Source organism: Sylvia atricapilla, chromosome 8, assembly GCF_009819655.1.
Source record: "Sylvia atricapilla isolate bSylAtr1 chromosome 8, bSylAtr1.pri, whole genome shotgun sequence".
Lineage (NCBI taxonomy): Eukaryota > Metazoa > Chordata > Aves > Passeriformes > Sylviidae > Sylvia > Sylvia atricapilla.
Genome location: NC_089147.1, coordinates 8,232,417 through 8,254,960, shown reverse-complemented (window position 1 = coordinate 8,254,960; position 22,544 = coordinate 8,232,417). Strand labels below are relative to the sequence as shown.

The window sequence follows — 22,544 nt, the reverse complement described above, 5'->3', positions numbered from 1 at the left end:
TGTGTAATTTTGGGCTTTCAGCAAATCTACAAGTATATAATGAAAGGCCTGAAAACATAAGGGGACTGTGAGAAGCTCAGTCTATGAGCAGGGAGACAGAGATGTGGGAGATTGTTTGAGGAGATGCAGCTGCTTCCTCCCAATGTCTGATTCCTCTTTCCCTGATTAGTGCTGAGAAATCTTCCCACATTTCTCAGGACCCGCATTTCAGTGCTTCAGCTTCCACAAACAACAAACAACTTTAGCAGGAAAGAGCATTTAGGAACTTGCTTCTCTTACCTCCAGCCTGGTTCTGTCTACATCTTTTAGTATTTTATTTCGCCCTCTGTTGGTCACCATGAGTATTTCATATGGAAAAATCTGTTAACAACGTATAAAAAGGGGGAAAAAGAGATATTTATATTTATAGTCTAAAGCAGACAGAACAAAATGTGTCTCATTTTCATTATCACACAAATATTTTTTTTTTCTTTTTCAATGCAAATATCAGTTGGTGGGTTGATTCTTTTACTCATCTTTTTTTTCCCCTAAAGTTGTATAGAAAACAAGCTGATCTGGACAGAGCCAGAACTTGTTTAGCAGTGAACAACCTCATATTGTAAAGCCCCAATTTTTATGGCGTATATAACACGTCAGCTGGCTTTGGTCAGGCAGAGTCCTTTCTGGGCTATATATTCCCTCATCCATCATTGTGTAAATTTATTAAGGTAACTGCATTTGTCACTCATTGGTTTAACTAATAGTTGCCAGGGTGTGGACAGCCCTAAGGACACACAGAGATTGGGCTTTAAAAACATGAAAGTACCTTAAAAAAGCAGCATCTCTGAATAAACAAGATATTAGTGAGGGGGAGGACACACACACTGCATTCAGTAAAATTTATCACATGGTTTTCCTTGCCTTTTTGGATAGTTAAAGAATTCAAACAACTAATAGAAACAGTGCTGCTTGGAAAGGATTTCAGAAAATACTAAAATCAGTTTTTGGAATCATCCCTGGCAAATAAAACTCTGATCTATTTTTTTTTTCCCTTGGATAGACCCTTCATGCCTGGAATGACTTAGGAGAGCTCATGTTCTGTCTGCCAGAGCGTCTCTAGAGCCCTTCCCATTGCATGTCTCTGTGGAGTAGGAGAGCAGCATTCCCAGACCCCTCATCCAACCCCTGCTCAAGTCAATGAAGTTTTCCTGGAAACTTCAGTGGCAATGGCTCAGCCTTCACTCCCACTTATGGGTCTTGTCTTTGTTGCCCACTGGGAACACAAGTGAGACCACCAAAACTCTCATAGAGAGAGCTGCTGACCTATTATCAAATGCTATTAATTACATTATTTCAACATCAGAAGTTTGACTTAATCGACTTTTGAGCAGTACTCAGCAATTAAGTTCATTCCATTAACAATTATCCCAATGTACTTTTCAAAAACCATAATAAATAACATTCAGGCATCAATGAACACACCACTGATTTTATTGTAAGTAATAATAATTTAAATAACTTGTGCTTACATACCAATTGTAAGATATGATTCTTATGAGATTCTGACATTGTCACATTTGTACAATTCTATACTTGGAATTACATTTTTTATGTTTGATAGTGGAAATGGCTACCATAAACAGTATTATATGAAACTAAAATGTAACTTTTCATATTTAAACAGGCAGAGTTTAAGTCAAGACCTATGGTCATACGTACATTTTATATTTAAATATTCACAAGGCATGTCTCAATCTGGGCTGGTAAGATGCACAAATTCTGTCCTTTCTGGAGAACCACTTGGTAATATCTGCTCATTCTTAGGATTAATAATTTTTCCTTTTCTTATGTTACTTTTTATGCTGACTCTAAATTGGCTTATTTTATTTTAGCAGGTGTAAGTTAGTGTTGGACAATCGATATGAATAAAAACAGTGCCAATTCACACATCCTGAGAGTCTGGCATCCCCTTTATAAATAGCAACAGAAAGTGATCTATTATCTCAGGAAATTTCCCATCAATTTTAAAATTTAAATGGCCATTAATAAATAATCATTAAATTTTGTCATTAATAATACTGACAGAATTTGTCACCCAAAATAGCATCCCAAATCACTAGGTACATCAACAGCAGTGGTGACTGTAAGAATTTCTATTGCACTGAAAGAGAAATAATTTGGAATAAAAAGTAGTATCTCAGGAGTCCTCATGGTCTTATTTATATAATATATAAAACCACTTGTAACTGCACAGTGCACTGGGGTCTCAGCTTATAAAGCCAGGGCTATTGCCTTGTACAGTTTGCCTGGAGGTGACTCAGAAGCACAAGAAGTCATCTGGTTTGCAAAGTGAGCTTAACTCTCACTTAATTGCAGAAATTCTTGGCAAAATCATGATTTCATGGAAGGTTCACTGGCAATAAAGTTTTAAGATTTAGAACACAGCCCTGGTTGAATTCCCTCTATATATTATATTAATTTTTGACTCAGGCATCTCTAGACATAGCTTTAAAAGCATTTTAATTTGTATCTTAAATTATAATTAGCAGACATTGTCTCTTTTTCCAATAAATCTCCTGAAGAGTTTCTTGTATAGGGAATTCAACACTATGGACAGGTCTCAGGATAACTGCTGAGAGCTAAGGAGCAGATCCAGACAGACATGTAGGTATCTTCCAGTCAAAGATTTTCCATAATCTTTGGAATTACGACAACCTCAACAGTGTGTGGTGAGACACAATATTCTGCAGCACTTTTCAAACTGGACAGATCTGAGACCTTTCCCACTGAGTTTGGCCTGGTGCTTTGGCTGGTGAAAGCCTGACAGAGAACCAGCTAGGGAGCACCTTCCATATCCATCCCTTTGTCCCTAGAAAAGCTTCCTTTACCCAGGAATGACACCTGGGCTGCCCTCAGCCTGTCTGAGCACTAACACCTGCAGAACAGAGGGAGAGGTTTGGCACGTAAGGAGCAGGGACTGAGGCGACGTAAAGGAAAACAAGGGAACTAAGACATTTCCCATATTTTATCTGCATTTCACAGTAAAACCTTCAATGTCTTGAAGGAAAACAAACAACAACTGCACTTGCCTTTGGCTCCAACATGTTAGGCATAGATACTCCTCTGTCCATTCTCATTCCAGGGACATGACCATCCGGGAGGGACTGCATCGGATACAGGTACACATCAGACAAAGGTTACACACACAGAGGGTAAAGGCACTCAAGTAGTGGTGAAGACAAAGGTGAATTTGCCCTGAGACCTCCTTCAAGCCTTAATTCTTGGTCTTATAATTTCCATCATGGCCATGGCTGCTGTTCACTTCTCCTCTGAGGCAGGCAGAGGAATCCTTCAGTCCTCTCAGCCACCACAGCTCCTGCTCTGCTCAGGCTGCTGACAGCCCCCCTGAGCTGACCAGCACCACCTTCCAGGGCAACCTGGGCACTCCAAGAGAGTGGTGGGCCCTCTCCCACCCCAGTGACCAGGTGAAGTTCTTCTCTAATTCTTCCCTAGCATTAATTCAGATCCCACCCAACAGCACAGAAAGCACTCTCACACTCCTGAGCTTTCCTTCTTGTAATTTACTATATAAGCTGAGGGATTTTTTTTTTTTTTTTTTGTCTCTACAATGGGAACTTTTTACTGTGAACACAAACAGGGATAGGGTAAAAGGTGTTGTTTTGACACAGGTACTAAATCTAAGGAAATAACATTTGGAGCACAATACATGGACAGCTCTGCTCCCCTGCCATAATCTCATTCTCTTTCCAATCATCATGATTTTGATATGCCATAAACAAAATTATCCAAGTAATTAAACAATTTCTTAAATTGCCATTTCATATTGTGATGGTGCTGAGAAGCCAGGCAGGCTCAAACCATTCTGAAAAAAACCCTGCAGGCAGTAATTGAAGTAAAAAGGTTTCTATTTGCAAGCACACTTCTTTCTGGCTCATCTGTGATGGCAGCACTGTGGACAACTACTGATCAGCCATCTTGTCTGGAGAGCAAATTCCAGGGTAAAAATGAGGAGTTCAAAGCTCCTGGAATGAAAGAAAATTTCCTCTGGAAGAGATTTTCTATGTGTCTCTGGGGTCAGTCGTAGAGAGGCTGGAAATAAATCCACCCTCACGTGTCCAGAGAAGATTATTACAGATAACTCATACAGGAACAGACAGTGGATTTCACAGAGCAAGTCACAGAACGGGTGTCAGCTGTCTCAACTCAGCTCTGGGGAGGTAACAAGGAGGAACTGAGGCTGTGCCTGTTTTTTGTTAATAAGGATCTACATTGGTGATTATGCTTAAACATGCAGGAAAATCAAAGCTATTGTCTTAAGAAACCCTTCCCTGTAGCAGAAATTCAGAGTTGAACAAGTAGCTGCTTTAGGTTCTGCTGTCAGTTGATTGATGAAAACCCGTACTCTACCTGGAAATCTGAAAAGCAAAAGAGAAATCTCATCAGCTTTAGGGTGTGGAAGGATAGGAATCAGTAACAATCTACCAGAGAATCCTTCTCTGTTTTCTGGTCTACCTGATTTTTCCAAAATCCCACCTGATTCTTTAAGGCCAGCAGCATTTCTAATTTTTGACTTAGTTTGTAAAGTCAAACACTCCAAGTATTGTAGTTCTTTTCATTAACTCTCCAAGTTTTGTAACTTTCATAAATAATATTGTCAATTTTTATTTGGCACTGATTGGTACCACATCAAGCTCAAAGTCCTAACAAAGATCATGAGCAGCAATGGTGATTACAGGGCATTGTCTCCCTTTCTTCACTGTGGCATGTTCTTTCAGGCTGCATAGTGGATGGTAATTTCCAGAGAAAGAAAACACAAAACTCACAGAACTGAGTTCATGTTCCTGATAATGCACACATTACTTGCTTTCCATTTGATCCAATGCTAAAGTATGAGCAAGGGTCAGTTCCACGTAATAGATTTAGCCAAATAAACCCAACGTTTTTAACAGGTATTTGAAGTGCTTTGAGTTAATTGAGTTTGCCAGAGAAAATTAAAAAGTACTGAGCAAATACAAAGTAATCACATCCACAGCATTAATATAAAACAGCAGAGATGATCAAACATGAAAACATTTTTGCATTTATTACTAATAGACTGTAAAAGGCTCCTGATCCTTACCTCTAACAGCACCACTCACATCCCCATAACTGTTGTACTGACCAAAATCCGTAGAGACTGGCTGTAGGAGGGGAAGAGGGACAGAACATAAATTCAATAGTTCATGACTTTACAAGCAGGTTGGTACATAGGGAGAAATAAATTGCTTTAGCTTTTTTATTTCCCCCTCAATTTTACAACATTTTTTTGCATTGCTTTCTTGCCTTTTTAACAAAGTAGTTTGTAGGAGGGGAAAATAGGTTTGGTCTGACTTCAGATGGTTTTCTAAGAAACATTTATCAAACTGAAAATCCAATATAATTGATAGGGAAATAAATACCATGGATAATTAAAGCCACCTTTCACTTCTCAAAATCACCATCTTCTTACCCTGTGAAGTCCATTTTTTCCATACCCAGGGAGAGAAGAGGTTTTGGAGGCTGAAGCATGTGCTGTTGAATGAGGAAGGGAAAATATTTTACTGGAAAAATCCCATGGAAACTAAAAAACTAGAACACTTGAGGAATCACCTAGTACAAAATACACAGTTAAAAGAGCCAAGCATACACACAACCAACTGAAACACACTGACTTTAAGAAACTCAGTCCCAAACCCAACACAAACTTCCACACATTCTGTGAGTTACAAACAGCTTTATCATGCCATGGTGGCAACCCATTAATAAGGGACACTGATTTTCCAGGCTCAAAATCAAGGTGGTCTCCACTGGATTGAAAATAATGCTCATGGATCATCTGTGGCATCAGCTTTGGCGTCATCCCTGATTCTAAAAGGCAATTGATGACTGCACTGATTATCCCTGCAAAGAGGGATGGACACATCTCAAATAAAGGAGTTCTCCAACCTGTGCTAAGGTTAATAAAAAAATCATAAGCTCTGAGTTGAGCAGGAAACTCTGGCCCCGTAAAAATTAAAGACACTGAGTGAGAGCCACAGGAGTCCTCTTCAAGGCCATCAAGGCAAAGCACTTATAAAACAGGGAACACAAGGAAATCTTAGTTCGCTTGGCAGCTGATCCAGTGGATGACTCCAGAGGGACTCATCTTGTCTCTTGGCTCAAAGTACAGCTTCTGTGTTACAATGGTGAATGAAGAGAGTAAATAAAACCCCCAAACCCTTCTCTGGAGATCTGAGAAGGCCACAGCTGTAACATCAAAATTTGCAACAAGGGCGAAGAATCTAAGACACCAATCTAAGTTAACTTTTGTGATTTTGCTTTGGAACAAAACACACCCAATTAAAACGTCAGTCCAGGTGAAAACACTGTCTGTGTTTGGAATATGCAGTCCCACTGGTCAATAATGCTGAATTTCTTTCCCTAGGAGAAAGGACTAAACAGGGATAGGAACCACCGGTGTAAGCAAAATACACTGTTGTAATTTAATAACCAAGCCTATTAGCGTGTGTGCGATGCCACAGTTACTGAACACTTCACCCCCCTCCTCATCTATATTAAAGCAACTCTCTCCTCAAAATTGCCTGAAAATCCTCAGGCTCCTATTTCATCTAATTAAAAACAACCACCACAGTCCTCCCCTCACCAGAACCAGGTGATGAATCAGGCCACTCTTTCAGGGCAGATCACCACATACACGCACATCAAGCAGTCTTCCCAGCCGTCTCTCTTCCGGGACACTGCTTGATATGTGTATTTGTGGTGTTTACTAGCCATTGTTCATGATTAGCTTTATTGCCTCCATGAATTACCTGGAGAATCGTAACGACTGGCAGAAAGGGCTGACCTACCGCGACTCTCCTTCTCCATCTCCTCCTTCAATATTAACTGTCCCAGACCAGAGTTGAGCTACAAATGGCAATTAAAAAAAAATATCAATAAAATAAGGCTGACCAAGATAGCGGTAGGAATTGCTTATAGAAAGCAAAGGGGCACTTTTTGGATGGTGTTCAGAAACAGCATGAGGACAAGCTTATAACCACCTTCATGAGCTGCTCCTCCTGCAGCTGCCGGCGTCTCTGCAGCTCCTCATCATCTTCTTCCCTCCCACTTGATCTGCGTCTCATGTCAGCTCCTGCTTCCACAAAACCACAGCACAGAGAGAGCTTTGTGCATCAGTTCAACTGCAGCTTGAAGATTTCAATGCTAGTTCAAAGGACTGGTCAGTTTGATTTGCTGAATAAACACAGCAGTACTTTCTTGCAAAATTAAAAGACTTTTTCAAAACTCCTTTTAGTAAAACTCACTTGGGTAGCTTGCCCTATGGTTAACAGGCTTCTTATAAACTAAACAAGAACTTAAACTACACATGAGCTCCTAAACTAGCAATGGTCCTGGACACAAAAGTCATGATTCACTGTAATAGAGAAAGGAGCTCACGTTGCTGATTCTGCAAACATAGGGTTTAATAATACCAGCAACTGAATCACAGCTGAAAACCTAAAGTCTGATTTACATTTACACTTTTATCTAGACTCAGAGAAGCATATCTGAATACCATCTCAAATGGAAAATTAAACTATATTAGTCTCCTAAAGGAACACTTGTATTTGAAATAAACAAGGCATTGGTTTTAGTCTAAAATGAAGTAAACTAATTTGATCCATTGGATAAAGCTAAAAAAAAAATTAAGGCACAGGTGTTCTACATTTTAGTTCCTTAGTTTTTATTGAGTAATTTTTATTCTCTTGAATATTCTTAAGAAATAACCCAGTCTAAATGCCAGGACAATTCCATGAATACACAGGATGTGCTACTGCTGCAAGCACTTAGATATCAGTTCTGGTTTTTTTTCCACACAGGGCTTTATCTGATACAGTTATTTACCAACCTTGTGCTAAACAAACTCAGTGTTTAAAGTATGTAGACATTTCAAATATGTAGATGACAGAGCTTCAAGTATGTTGATGTTATTCCGGTGACTCAGGGACTCTACATGTTTGTCAGGCTGCAATCCCAACTAACAAAAAACTGCTGCTGCATGTGCAGCCCCTTAGTTGGTCTCTGAGCTCTCCCACCCTGTGTTTCCTCTCCCAAAACTTCTGTGAATGTCCCATTGTTATGAAAACCATACATTCCATCACAGAGATGTGAAACAAGCAGCACCTTAGTGCTTCAGATAAAACTTCAGGAATGAACCAGGCTAGATTGCTTATTTTATGCTATAAGGGTCAATAAAACACAACAAAGGGGAAAAAATACAAAGAAAAAAAATTAAATTGATGATGCACATGGATTAAAGAAAAGAAAATAAGGTATGTGTAGTGCCACAACACAGAAGAAAAATACAGTCTGTAGAAACAGTAACTCTGAAAATCAGGAATTATTTAGTCTGTTAATTGTTCCAATTCAGTTGTTGCTTCTTGCCACGAAATTAGTCATGTGGTTGGAAACAATCGTGTTTTCTATGGAGTTTTTGCTATTAGTTTAGGACTAAAGGATTAAATAGAATAACTGAAAGAAGTCAGGATTGTGTGACATGCCACACTTTTTAAACTACCGCACTAGAGTTCAAAAAATTTGCTTATGGGTTACTATCTGCATGATCAATCCCGAACTCCTTTAGCAAAGCCTCTTGCACTCAGTGCAATTCAACAGTTTTAGAATCAGACACTCAGTGGCCTCACCAGGAGAGCAGCACTTTGTGGTGAGCATCTGGAGTGGACACCACCTTTCCTACACGTTTTTCCAGCAGCACTGGCCATGTCCCTTGGTCACCAGTACCTTCTGAGGCGCAGCGATGAACAGTCTTTGTTTGCATACCTATGGCAGCCAGGGAGGGAGGACCTGGCCAGTGGTCAGTCTCAATCTTTGGTATCTCGTTGGGTGCTGGTGCATGAGCTGCTGGGAACTTGGAGGACTTGATGATATCCTCGGAGGACTTGCTCTGTGCTGCCAAGGCAGCTGCATCTAGATGGCAATCAGGGAACTTAGCTATGTCATGATCTGGAGCAGTACAAAGGTCAGCCTTATTCTGGCAAAATTTCATACTTTACAAGAAGTAAACACTTTCATGTTTTGCTTTTCCAATTGCAGTTTGGAGCAAAGCAATGCCTTTCTCTTGCCAACAGATTGGAATCAAATCTTCCTCTCCTCCCGCAACCCCACCCTAAGATAACCCCAAATCAGCTTTGGATTTTACTAGGGTTTCAGTGTAAGAATGATTAGGCAAGAGTGAGAAAATGCAGCCTGAGAGTATTTGCCAATACCTCCTAATGACAGCTGATTATTTATAAAGATGAACTCAGATTTATGTGCTAATAAGTTTTCCCTCTAGGGGAAGCAAGCTAATAGATCAGAGCAACAGTACAAATTCTAACACTACTGATGCTAATTATTCCTTATTGTATCTGTGAAAAGCTGCAAAACAAAGAAGAAAAGAAATCTGAAACAAATATGTTTAACTAGGGATTTTTTTCATGCTGCATGCCCTTGCTTAGAGCATGCAGTAGTAGTAAAAGCAGATACGATCTTATTAATAAATACTAACTCCATTAAGATCAACTTGACAGGGCAAGGCACTTGCTAAGCAATGAACCTCACCAACAAAACAGATTAGTAGTTGGGCTTCCACTTAAATTCCATTTTAAGCCAAAGCCTTGCAAAACCATGTGAGGATGTGCATTATGGCTTTCTCTTCTTGACATTAAAAAAAAAACTAAAAAATAATCTAATAGGATTCAATGTACATTACACCTAACCTTAACTACCTCTGCACTGGAAAATGTTAGCTCAAATCACCTTTGATATATGAGGCTATTGCATCAGAAGCAATGATTCCAGAATTTTCTTTCCTTTTCCTTTTTTTTTTTTTTAACAGAAAGGCATCTTCTAACAAAGTGATGCCCTGTGCTGCTCATCCAACACGTTCCAGGTAGTTAAGCAACATCAGTGTTAGATATCATTGGGAATTCTGAGCAGCTGATGACTGGAAAACTCTATAATCATAATTGCAGGCATGGAGGAAGTGGTCAGAGTTTACAAAAGCATGACTTCAAACAGTACTTACGTATTAGAATTGGTGATGTCAGTGGTTAAACATTCACATGTTAATGGGAGGTGAGGAGATATATTAAAACCATAAAAATAAACAGAAACAATGTTAAGACTTTTTTTTCAAAATGAGCATATGGTTTGAAACTTAAAAAAGAAAGAGGGGAAAACCCTTATGTGATACCAGAGCAGTGTAATCTGCAGTGCTCACTCCTGACTACTCCTGCTCATCCCAGCTCAATGGCTCTCAGCCAGCTGTTCATCTAAGCCCTGCAGTGCTGCTAAGTTACTACTTAACCCTAAATACATTTCACTGGATGAAACATCTGCAAAGGGATGAAAATAGAGAGTCTATAAATAGTAGAGTCACCCATCTTTCACTGAGGTAAATAAAAGCCATCTCCCATGCACAGCTTTCTGCTCATAGCAGGAGGGAAGAGTGCACACACTCCTTTATAATGCAGCCTTCTCCTGAGGGACTAAAGACAGCCAAGGGTTCTGCCAACATTGTCATTTCAGACTTGCTATGACAACACCATCATCAAAAACTTACACTGCACTAACACTGCTGTCCAACTCAGAACCCAAACACTTGGAAAAACAAGTACAGCAAACTACCTGAGCTGTATCACAGGGCTGAGAGTCAAATTAGCCCTGTCAGTGATATGTCACCTGTAATATCTTCACAAATTAAAGATTCTTATTTAAAGCCACATTAAAGGTACATTTGGAATTCCAGTCTGATTATAACATCTCCATCTTTGCTGTTGAAATAAATTATTGTAATGTATCTGTTTAAAATAAGGCTATTTCGTCAAGTCCCTGTCAGAGATCAGTCTACTGTTAATCCATTTTAACATGACCAGTACCTGTACTCTTAAAATATAATCTTAAAGAAGAGAAATGCAGGAAGGTATCATAATGCAAACAGCAAAATCTCAGCTAATGGCAATTTTGCCATTAATATCCACATGGCAAGATTAAACCATATAATCCAAACAAAACAACAGGCTTTAAAACATAATCACTTTCCAGGACATGCAATTACAGCCGCTTCAAGCTTGGATTACTAATTTTTATGCTTGCAAAGTAAAAACCGAATGCTTTTCACTAATTGCACACCTTTTAATTCAGTTGACATTCCAGTTTTGAAATAAAAAGGGAAAGGTCATTTACCGTGTTGTTTGTAGATGGGCGGTTTCCTGTAAATGTTGACACCTTGATCTGTGATATTAAGAAACAGAAAAAAAGGGAATGTGAGAACTACTTCAATTGTAGATAATGATAACTCCACCACTAAAGCAACAGATAGACCAAATCAAGGATGTAGCACAAGAAAAAGCCAGAAAGCTATTTCTAGTATTATACAAAATCAGATTATTTAAAGAAAGGAAAACATAAGAACAAGTGAAAAGTCAAAGACATGGTGTATGAAGTCCTTTGGAGCTGATTCTGTAACGTGGATGCATCAACTCATGAACCATCAATTTTAAAGTGGGATAAAAGAGAAGAAATGTAAGCAGGCAAGACATTTCGATGGTGAAGATACAAGTCATTTGGGTAAAACTACCCCAAATAACTTTAGTGGAAAATTGTGCTTCAGTCAGAACAGCTCAATTTTATTTCCAACTGACTGGTTGGATTGAACAGAGGAGAATGCAGTGAGCCTACAATTCACTTCAAAATCCAGAGAACAAAATAGCCACCTAGGACACTGCTTTGAACAGCAACAACAGCCACACTTCAGTGAGTCAAAGCGATTCTTTATGCAGTGTTCACTGATATGCTACTAATTCTCAAACCATAAGGACAGATTTTCTTTTTTTTTTTTTTCATAATTTTTTTTTATACAAGGCCCACTGTATTGCATATTACCTATGTAAATCAGAATAAAAACACTTCCCAGAACTCTAATGCAGTAAATCTACAGCATGCCTAAATGATACCATATTTTTCCAAATAACAATCTAAGAAGGAACCATTTTGTTCTAAACTACCTTCCCACCCCAGCCAACACTTCATGTATTCAGCACAGCTACAAATACAAAGGCTAATCCAAAATCAGCACTGCAGTGCAAAAATTTGCCAAAATCTTATTATAATAGCAAATTGAGCTACAGGGAGCTAGAAAATTAATGTTAGAAAGCCATTTTGCTACTTTATGCTGCCTGAAAAAAGTCTTCCGTTTCATGAGAGCGAAAGACGAAAAGGAATTTCAGAAACACATGTGCTGGATCACAGATCCAATTAAAGTCTTCTAGGAGACAACTTGGCTTTTGGCATTAAGGAAAATTAACCCTAAAAATCTATTGAAACAGAGGCAAATCTTACTCTGCAGAACCCTACATCCTTAAATAAAAAGGCAAGCTCACTGCACACAAAGACTGTGGTATTTCATTCCTGTGTGGGATCTGTTATGGCCACTTGACCAGCAAACAGGTATGAACATTAGAAGGGTAGTCATGCAGTCCTCTTGCACACACAGACACCAGAAAGCTCCAGGGAGGATGGGAGCACAGCTCCTTCCGTGGCTGCACAGCTCCAGCTGGAGAGGAGAGCTCCCCCACCATGCTCCAGGTCATTTCTCACAGCCATTCATGCAGTTAGGCTCGAGTTTAGGTGAGGCACCAAGAGCCAGGTGAGCTTAAGCGGTTAAAAGAGCCGACCTCAGCCAAACCAGGTCACCCTGACTGAAAGGGGATGTGCATAAACTGCTTATCTGCCAGCTTTGAGGAGAGAAGGAAGGCCAGTAACCTCTGGCAGTGAGGAGGAACACTGGGCAGAAGGGAATCTGAAAATAACTGGACAGAACAAGGCTTTCAGCTAGTGCTGAAGCAACCAGATGAATGTCCAAACCCTAGGGACACGCAGTTCATCCCATCAAAATCCAAGACACATGGTCTTCTCAGATGTTGGAATAACTGCAGAGCTCAAAACAGAGACTGCCCTCCATCTTAAAGCACACATGTCCTTGTGGATCTGCAGGTCTCTCTGAGGACACCAAGCCATTGCACAAAACAAGAAACAACCTCACTCCCTTTAAAAGAAAGGAACACTAAACTAGAATTGTTGGGTTCAAGACTGAAACAAGTCACAACAATCTGAATGAACAACATATGTAATGGCTCACTGGCCACCTCCTTTCTGCATGTGAATCAAAACCAACTCCGCTAAAGTTCGGAGAGCTATGCTGGCGCTCAGCAGGTGCAACTGAGAGAAAAAAATCAAGCCCTGCATAACTCATATACAGCTCACAGGCCATCAACCAACCCTGAAAAATTAAGCACTCTAAGAGCGAAACACCTGACCAAGAGAATAGGTAAAAAATCACAATAAACCCCCACGTTTCTTAAGGCACCACTCCTCTCAGCAAGCCCAGAAGCAGTTCCAAACCCTGAGAGTGCAACCCATGGTAAACGGTGTGACAGGATGGAGACAAGACAGAGGTTACAAAGGCTACATTCTACACTGTGACAGGACAGCGAGACACACACAGTGCCAGCTCCTACCTGGAACATGGAAATGTTTAGGGGCCTGAGCGTAAGTTGGAGTGAGAGGGCGACTGTCAGGCCGATAGGGGACAGGGGAGTTCCGACCGCTGGACGGCTCATTGCCTCCAATGAAAGAATGGAGAAAACAAAATGAGAAGAGGGAGAGCAATAGGAAAAAAAAATTAAAAAAAAAAAGAAAAAAAAAGAAAAAGAAAAAGCAAGCCCAATCAAACCCAAACAAAACTGGTGGAATCAAAACGTCCAGGGAGAAAAGAAGTTGAACCGAAAGTATAAATACAAACAATAAGGAGAACTGGTAGTAGCCCTGGTGACTTTTTTTTTCCCCCTGATATTCCTGCAGAGACAAAAATTCATGTTCAGGCTGGAGTTGAGGTTTGAACAGCTCAGACTCATTCTGACGGCATGCGGGCAGGAGCTGTGTGCTCGTAGCTGGTGGTTAGATGGGCAGTATAGAAAAGAAGAATGGAAGGTTACTTGGCAATGATTTTTTAGTACAGAGATTGATACTTGGAATTAGAAGGTGCAAACATGGAGCAGAGTAGTTGATATGCAAACCCAAAGCAGATAGAAGCAGATGCTGGCAGCTACTACAGTTCACTAAACCAAAAGTGTACAGAAACCAGAAACAGAAAATAGCTGTTAGGTCACTTGGCCCATATGAAAAGGCATAACTGTTCTTTACACACTCTTTCATTGGTTTAGGAAAATTATGATATGGCAGAATAATTTGTAAAGCAGTGCAGCCCATCTGGTGGCTGTGCCCACATCGTTCATGTCACTCCAAAGCTCCTTCAATGCCAAATTTGGTTCTGATGACAATACTTCACCACTGCTGATTTAGCAAAACTGCATCTAATACCTAAAAACCTTAGTTCTAGTTTGCTTGCACAGTTTGTTCCATTTGTAGGATTACTGCTACTAGCACTATCCCTTTGCCTCCTGACAATTCACCACAGAAATCCAACAGCCCTAAAAGGTTCTGTGTCTTGTCAGGGAGTGAGGGCTGCTGCACAACCACGATGGTGGACCACAAGTAACCAGACTTAACAGCCAGATATCCATTCACATCTGTGTGTGTGTGTACCCTGAAAGAATGCAGTTGCCTTTTTTATTGTACCATTCTTCAGACTAGAGCAAACTCACACAAAGAAAAACCATCCACACAAGTGCTTATTTCACATGGGTGGGGGTGAAAAGTAGGGGAGCATCAAACCCCTTCCATTTTTTAAAGTATGTACAAAACCCCTTAGAAATATTGATTAAGACCAAGAGAAAAAATGAAAGGCAGAGGAGGGAATGATAACAAATACAGAAGGGCTATAAAACGTTAGGAAAAAAAAAATCCAGGTCTGTTTCCTATGCCCTGTTAGAGGACCCAAAATCTTAGACTCAGCACACTATTTATCTAGCTGGGGTGGAGAAATAGGTGTGGGAGAATGAAAAAAGAAATTTGCTTTATGATTTTTTACAAAAAAACCTCTTCTACTTGAACAGTCAAGTTACTTAGTTGCCAATATAGAAGGCACTAAAGGGGGAAAAAATGCTTCTATCACTAACACTACAAATTCAGGGAAGAATCCCTTTTTAGACCCCTCTCTACCTCTAGACACAACTAGGTGTGTTCACACCCATAAATGTATGCTGGCTGGTCTTGCATCTGGGATACAGATAATTTGTTTAGAGAGGACTGAAATGTTATATAATGCACCCAGTACCAGGCAGACAATTACTGTGGTATCATCCTGCATGTGATGCTTTACAGATATCTCTGTTGGCTTGTATTTCCCGGGCTACCTAATGACTCCTGCTAGCAGTGACAAATAACTGCTCTTTACACTTCCTAGGATGGCAGCCTCATTATCTGCAACCTCTGCAACAGGGAATGGTACATCTACTTAGACTCCCATTAGTCCATCCCTTAGGAACTCGCTTTCATAATGACCCTTAAGTGCTTGGGATACAGCTGCAAAACCACCCACAATTTATGGAAGCAGTGCCAACATCTGTGGAATGTGCACATGCACAGAGGAAAGCAGAGCTCCTGGCTGCCTGTACCCGTCTCCCAGGCCCTCATGGCCAGCCTGCTTGCAGCTTTACATAAAAACCCATAAAACTGGGGGTCCTTGCCTGCACAGAGAAGTCTCTCTTACTGTCTCAGATATGCTGTAACTTCTGGTAACTCCCCAAAGCAAGAGGAGCACTCCAGTTCACCAACACTGTAGAAAGAACTAATTCTCATGCCCTTGGTATGAAGTTGATTATGTCTGTGTGTAGGTGGGGGGATGTTAAGAGAGAATGGAACAAACTTAATCTAAAAATCAATCACTAGAGCACAACAGAAGGGAAATTCAGAGGCTTTTTTTTCTTTCATTCTCTTTGCTCCATCAGGTAGTTGTTTTCTATAGCTGAGTTTGTTAGGCAGGTTGCCCCAGCAGCCAGGAATAGAATTGCTTGCCTACACACACCCCAGTGTAATGCAGGTCCCTGCTGCTTTCTGAAGTGCTCACCACTGGACTCACTGTGGGATTCACAAGCTCAGCTCACAGAATCCGGCCAAAAAACCCATATGCAACCAAGACTGAGCCTTCTGTCAACTTGCAACCAACACTGAGCCTTCTGTCAGCTTCCAGTTTAGCTGCTCTACTTCTGAGCAGACATAGGAAAACAAGCTCAACAGTACCTGAAACCCTTACTTCTGCTCAGGTTTTGTCAAACTATCCTTCATCTTCTTGTCCAGATGTGGAGCCTTTATTCACACAGAAAACTGAAAATCATGAAAAAGCCAATACACAGCTGTCTTCAAGAGCAGAACTTTCACCTGCATCCACAAACCCCTGGAAATAGTTACCAGGTTGCAGAAAGCATTTGACTTCAGAGAGCTGCCTCAGGGAAGGAAAGAGGGAACCTATGAAAATCAAGGTCCAAATTCTCTATGAGGGTGAGTAGATTCCTCATGGGAAGGTCTGTGAGCTAAGGAATATACATTACTTTGGAACTCTTTTACATGGAAATCTTATGGAGGCTTTGCAATATTCTTGAATGCCTCTGAAAAATTCTAGGCATGCAAAATGAAATCCTGGCTCTCAATGAGAGTTTTGTCTCTGATTTCAGAGGGGTCAGGGTTTCTTTCATTCGTGGACTTGTTTTGATTCTTTCATAGCAAAGACAGTACTTTATTGAGACAAGACCAAATTCAATGGAGAGTCCAAATTAGATTAAATGAAGTCTAAACTGATGCATATTACACACTCTTCCGGCTTTTTCAACATATATGTTACATCAACAAACTCTCACTCTGAGGCATGTTTAGACCCTTTCACTCCTCCAATCTTTTTTATTTTTGGCTGTGTCTATCTAGGAGGGTTAATCATTATGCTTCTTTAAGCCTTATGTTTTATGAAAACACACCGAAACTGGTCTAAATGTCTTATTTTCTGGCCTGAGTATACAAAATAGCATGGGTGTAACATGTCATATGACACCAGTTATCATTATGCTGCTGGAAAATCATGCCCCTTTACCAAAGCAGTTGAGACATGATCTTTATTTTCTGACTCCTAAAGGGAAAAAAATGAAAAGTTATAGTTTTGTGAAATCTTCCTTACAAACCAACACCAAGTTCATCTTCTTGCTAAAAGTACAAGTGAGAAAAGCTGAGCCAGTAAAAAGATCACATGGTGACTCTTCTCTCACAGTGATACAAATTTGAGCTTCCACGAGCCTGACTGAGCTGTGACACATAAATGCTGTCCAGGCCTTCAGAAAATCGAGGATTCCTACAACATCTTTCAGGACATATCTGATAAAAACCATGTCCTCCTCCTGTCTACAGCACTCACAATCCCACTTGGCCTTTTCTACCAATAACTGAGAAAGATACCTGAGCTTCATGCCAGGTGATTCTCTGAAATCTGAAAACAACGAGCATGGACTTCCAATAGTTCTTCTCCTTTATCTGCTGAAGAAGCTATTTTCTCAACAGAAAAAGTATGAAAATGCCACTTGAAAGAGTGTGAGCATTATTTTGGATTTACAGCAAAGAAATGTTGAAACTGCAAGGACTATGCTGCATGCCGAAATGAGCAGTATAGATATTTTTAAGGGTCCCAATCCTTTTTAAGTGAGATTTTTTTAAAAATAGAAAAATAGTAGAAAAGTAGATAGTGCAGATTACCAAAAACCATTTAAAGAAAGGCAAGAATAAAATTAGCAGTTGTGATCTGATTAGATATGATGTTGAGATGTTGAGATCTATTAGCATTTCTTGAAACCTCATTGCAACAACTTTCTATCAACTGCTTTTAAATATCACCAGTGTATGAGTATCTACATTAATCAATGGTGCCAGATTGGAATCTATGTTCAGTTTACTCAGCTTTCTCTTTTTGAGCTCTTGTAGGTGATATAAGCTATGACCTTCTCCCCTCAAACAGAAGAGATGGCCCAGCCAAGTGCTCCAATAGAACTCAGAGTAAAACCACATTCATGAAAAGCAAGAAACAAAACTAGAAGCTTATTGAGCTAAATGAGTTCCTTGAAGGGAGACAGTGAAAGAAGAATCTTCCTCCCAATCAAACCATGGAAAATAAAAGATTGAAATAAGGTCCAGATCCTCAGATAATGTAAATCCTTGCAGTGCTACTGCCTTCAGTAGAGCCTGCTGATTTGCACTGGTTGAGGAGAGGCCTAGAGATTTTAATTTTACTTTGTTGACCCCTAATTACTGCCAAGGTGAATAACAAAGATTAGGTTCCTTGTTGCCATTGATCTTTATATCATCTCATTTCTTCTTCTCCATATTTTTTATCATCTTGTACTCATTCAGTAATACTGTAATCAACTTTTTCACTGCATATTTTAATAACGCAGCAGTAATAATTAAATTTGGTAAACTAACCGCTGAAGGGATTGTTGCGTACTGCTTTGGAAAGAAGCTAAATTAAAGAGGTTCTGAACAATAAATGGCAACTCTTTTCTGCGTGTTTCTACTGCTAAATGCTTGGTGACTCTTCAACTAGGGCCCTTAGAAATGACATATTTCCTCCAAAGAAAAAGGACGTTATGTCTATTCTAGACGTAGTTTGGAGTGCAACAGCACATTTCGAGGCATGCTCAGCTGCGCAGTCATAGGCAACGCGTTCTCAGCTCTGCCAAGAGCGCCAACACATCTCCAGCCTGCAGGGAGGGTACTCCCCGGAGAGAGGCCCGGCTCCTTACCTGCGGCCCGGGGGATGAGGTGGTGTCGGAAGGGGGAGTTGGGGCGGGAGTCATGGAGCGCACGCTGCGCACCCAGAGCCAGCAGCTCTGCGGCAGCGGGGAGGCAGGCGCGGGGCAGGACAGAACGGAGACAAAGAAAAGCCATAAGAGACAGGCAGGGAAGGAGGAGGCTTTCGAAGGAAGGGGAAAAGAAAAAAAAAAAAAGAAAGAAAGAAAAAAAAAAAAAAAAGGCATTGAACAGTTAGGATTCTGGAAAAGGAGGAAGGAGAAAAGAAAACAAAACGGTTAAAGACGCACCAAAAGGGTCCGTAAAGGTTAAAGACGAAATTACAGGAGGTGTTAGAAGAGAGGGTTAGGTTTGAACTGCATCGCTAATTTAGCATAACATCATTGGCTTAATGAGCTTCTGACCAATGCCTCGTTACCAGAAAGTAGCCTGCTACCAGCATGCAAACATCACAAACATTGACGCTCAATTAGTTAAGAAAGCAGCTGGTTTGAAAAGTGCCTGACCAAAAAATGTCAGTCAAGAGGCATGCAAGCTGTTTTCCATTGTTTTAAGGCATTCCAATATGCTGCCAACATCAACTGGGGCACCAAGGGAGGAAAAGGCTGCAAACTTTTTCAGAACTTGTAGCACTCGATTTTTGAAGAGCCTCATGCTGACAACGTCAGTACAGCAGTTCACTTCTCTCTCAAGGGCTAGTTGGGAGCAAAAGAGAAGTGATCTGGGGCCACTGGGTTTATTCAGAAAGAAATTATTCTTGCAAAGTAATGTGGTGAAAAGAACTGCCATTAGGAGAAAAAAACCCCATATATTTGTGCTATTATTCAATAAATAACTACTGTAGGAAAATTATTAAAGTAGCTTTAACGATTACCCCAAAACAGGGTAGGAAACATGAAATGACAAATTTTACAGAATTATTTCTGTGTCATATGAGAATCAGTAACAGGTGAGCCCAAGATGAGATCATCTGAACTTAGACAAGTTTGAACAAGTATCTCTCCAGAAAATCCTTCAGGCTGTGGACTTTGGAAGGTTTTACGTTGGATCACAACTCTGGCTTGAGCCCATCTGCCCATCACAAGAGTTACGTAAACAGAGATTGCTTCTGGGGAAGGTCTTTGACTGAACACAGACAGTAAAATTCAATTACAGTCAAGTCTGGAATAGGGCCTGGATTTGTTCATATCCCTGAGACAACAGATAAAAATGGAAAAATCCCCTCAGAACTGCAGAATCAAGGGACAGAAGTTTGCAGCTTTTTCACATTTTCAAGTCTCTTTCAGTTTCAGTTCCAATGTCATCTTAAAACACAGTCATGTTGTCAGCACTGAGTATCAGACACAATTTGCTTCTGTCCCACCTCCCTTAGGTCCCTTAAATAAGGCATTCACTGACAGACACAATTGGCTGCTTTCAGCCCACCCCCCCTAGGAAATGGCTACTGCATTCAAGTTCCACAGTGGTGGCTCTATTATACATCTTTAATTTTAAAAATGCAGCTCCTATTGCATATGGGCTTTTGGCATCCCAACTGTTCAGCTGTAATCACCAAGAAAGATGAAACTGTGTGATTATATCACTTAATTTAAAAACAGATCACAAAGATTTAATTCATTACCATACACGATAAAATCAGTCTTAAAAAGCCTTGAATGAATAGCATTTAGTGATATATTTTTATGCAGTTTGGCTGTGGATGAATAATTCATTTTCATATCTTGCTTTTAGATACACAACCAGTAATTTTGAAGGCACTGGGAACCTGAATGACCTGTACATTTACTATATTGTACGTAGGACTTGCACATCACTGCTAAACCGGAAAGTAAAGTTTGTGTTTTCAAGTGTTCCCAGGCAATTGACTATGGCTTTAATTAAAAAGACACCTTCTGAGTCCATGTCTTAAAAAATGACTGGTAATTTGGAATATATAGGTGGTTTGCTTCTGAATATGAGATTCTATGGGTGCACCAAGCTTTAAAGGAATTTTTTACAAGGGAGTAAACTTCTACATTACTAACTTCTGTACAGTCAAGCCATAATTTTTGTTTCCAATATACGATACTTTTCCCAAACCCCAGAATGAAGTTTGCGATTCACTGCTGCAAATCATCGCTTCCTTTCAGAAACATACAAATATTTTAAAAAGAACTGATTTGAAACAAAACCAGATGTTGCATATTTATGATGCAAGAAACAATCAGCCTAGTGCAAAAGACTACGTCAATCCATAACAACAAAACCAAACAAAAAACCCAGATAGAAAATGAGACATTAAAATACACAACAATTTTTCAATCCTAAACTTCCACTTCAAAGAGAAAGAGGTGCTTCACTGCACCACTGAGTGGCATAATAAAGAAACAATATTTTTGCATGTACTTGTAATGCAGTTGCCCTTACCAGGTCTGTGGAAGTGCTGGGGGGAACGTGACATGGTGGGGGTGTAGCTGTGGCGGCTGTACACGGGAGAGTTAATGGAGCCCTGGCTGGTAGACCTGTGAATCATGCGGTCCCGAATGTCCTGGTAGCCCTGCAGGACAGAGGCAGCCACTGATAAATGGAAATGCACACAACACATTTTTAGCAGCACTTAACTTCCGTGGATCTGAAGGCATCAGCAGAAGCGACTGAAATAGCAACATCCCTTAAGCTTTCAACCTACTTCATTAGCACTGTTCTCCAAGGATCTGCTCCAACCCATTTTTACAGTCAGGATTCAGCCTTGGAAGGTTCCAACTGCACCTGTAATTTCTGTTAAACTCTATAATAATCCTAGATTTGCCCACATTGCCTGACTCCATAAGGGAAGCTGCATCCAGAGCATGTGTATCCTGCAGTGTCCTGCACAAGACACACGAGCTGGCCACCAGTGAACTAACTTGGAGAGCAGCAAGAATTCAATAGTTGCAGCACAGAGCTCTCTGTGGCTAAATTCACCATGTGGCACCAGCTACATCAGCAGTATTTATATCCAAATCAGATTCCCCATGCATCTGAAAACATGACACCTTGTATAGCAAAATTCAGTTTACTTCATTTCCTAGGGGTAAAAAAAGCCAATAAAAGAAACAAACAAAAAACCTCAAAACAATCAACACCCTCAACCCCCCAGCCCTCCATGAAGCAAACTAAACCAGGACAACAGGGGAAGGACCGATTAATGCATTAAGATTTACACGAAAATTTATAGTCCCTTAATTTTTAACTAGTAGCAATAAATACAACTTTTATGTTGCAAATAAGCAACAGGATAATGCACTGATAATGATTCTGCAGGAGCATCTATTGTATCCTGACAAATGACTTCCCAAATCTTTCACGTTATTATGATGCTCAAATTAACTCCTCTGGCAAAGCAAAACCAGACCAGACCATAGTTATGTTTTCTTAAAGACAAAACGGCAAACGTTTCAGTAGCAAACATGGGTTATTATTCAGAAGCTTAGAGCAGCATTTTATCCCCTGTAAATCCCGCAGCTCTCGAGATCTGAATCCGCCTGTGCCACAAGGAGCAGGAATGTACCAGAAGTGACGCCTGCTGGACAAAGGGCTCTGCTTTGCAGACAGCAACGGGAGGAGTGGCACCTCCACTTCTTTTACAATCTTTCAGTAAGAGCTTCAGGTTTCCTTCTTAGAAATAATTTTTGTTAAGTTTCAACACTGAGAAAACATGTCTGTGTGGCAAACAGAGATGGATCTGACTGACAGCACACCCAACGCCTGCACTGGCTCGA

At 40.3% G+C, this 22,544-nt stretch overlaps 1 protein-coding gene across 9 annotated transcripts in view; it reads right to left on the bottom strand.

The window, feature by feature from the left end:
* ABLIM1 (actin binding LIM protein 1) overlaps positions 1-22,544 on the bottom strand; it is a 192,069-nt gene that overhangs the window by 7,084 nt on the left and 162,441 nt on the right. For 4 of the 9 annotated variants that reach the window (XM_066323535.1, XM_066323536.1, XM_066323540.1 and 1 more), the window contains 9 exons: positions 21,211-21,340; positions 13,578-13,682; positions 11,245-11,292; positions 8,839-8,985; positions 7,059-7,150; positions 6,828-6,924; positions 5,489-5,550; positions 5,120-5,180; positions 3,156-4,415 (listed from right to left, as the gene is read on the bottom strand). In XM_066323535.1, coding sequence (XP_066179632.1) covers positions 4,378-4,415; positions 5,120-5,180; positions 5,489-5,550; positions 6,828-6,924; positions 7,059-7,150; positions 8,839-8,985; positions 11,245-11,292; positions 13,578-13,682; positions 21,211-21,340 — 780 coding nt within the window. In that variant the 3' untranslated portion in view covers positions 3,156-4,377. The other 5 variants (XM_066323542.1, XM_066323537.1, XM_066323541.1 and 2 more) reach the window with 5 other exon arrangements.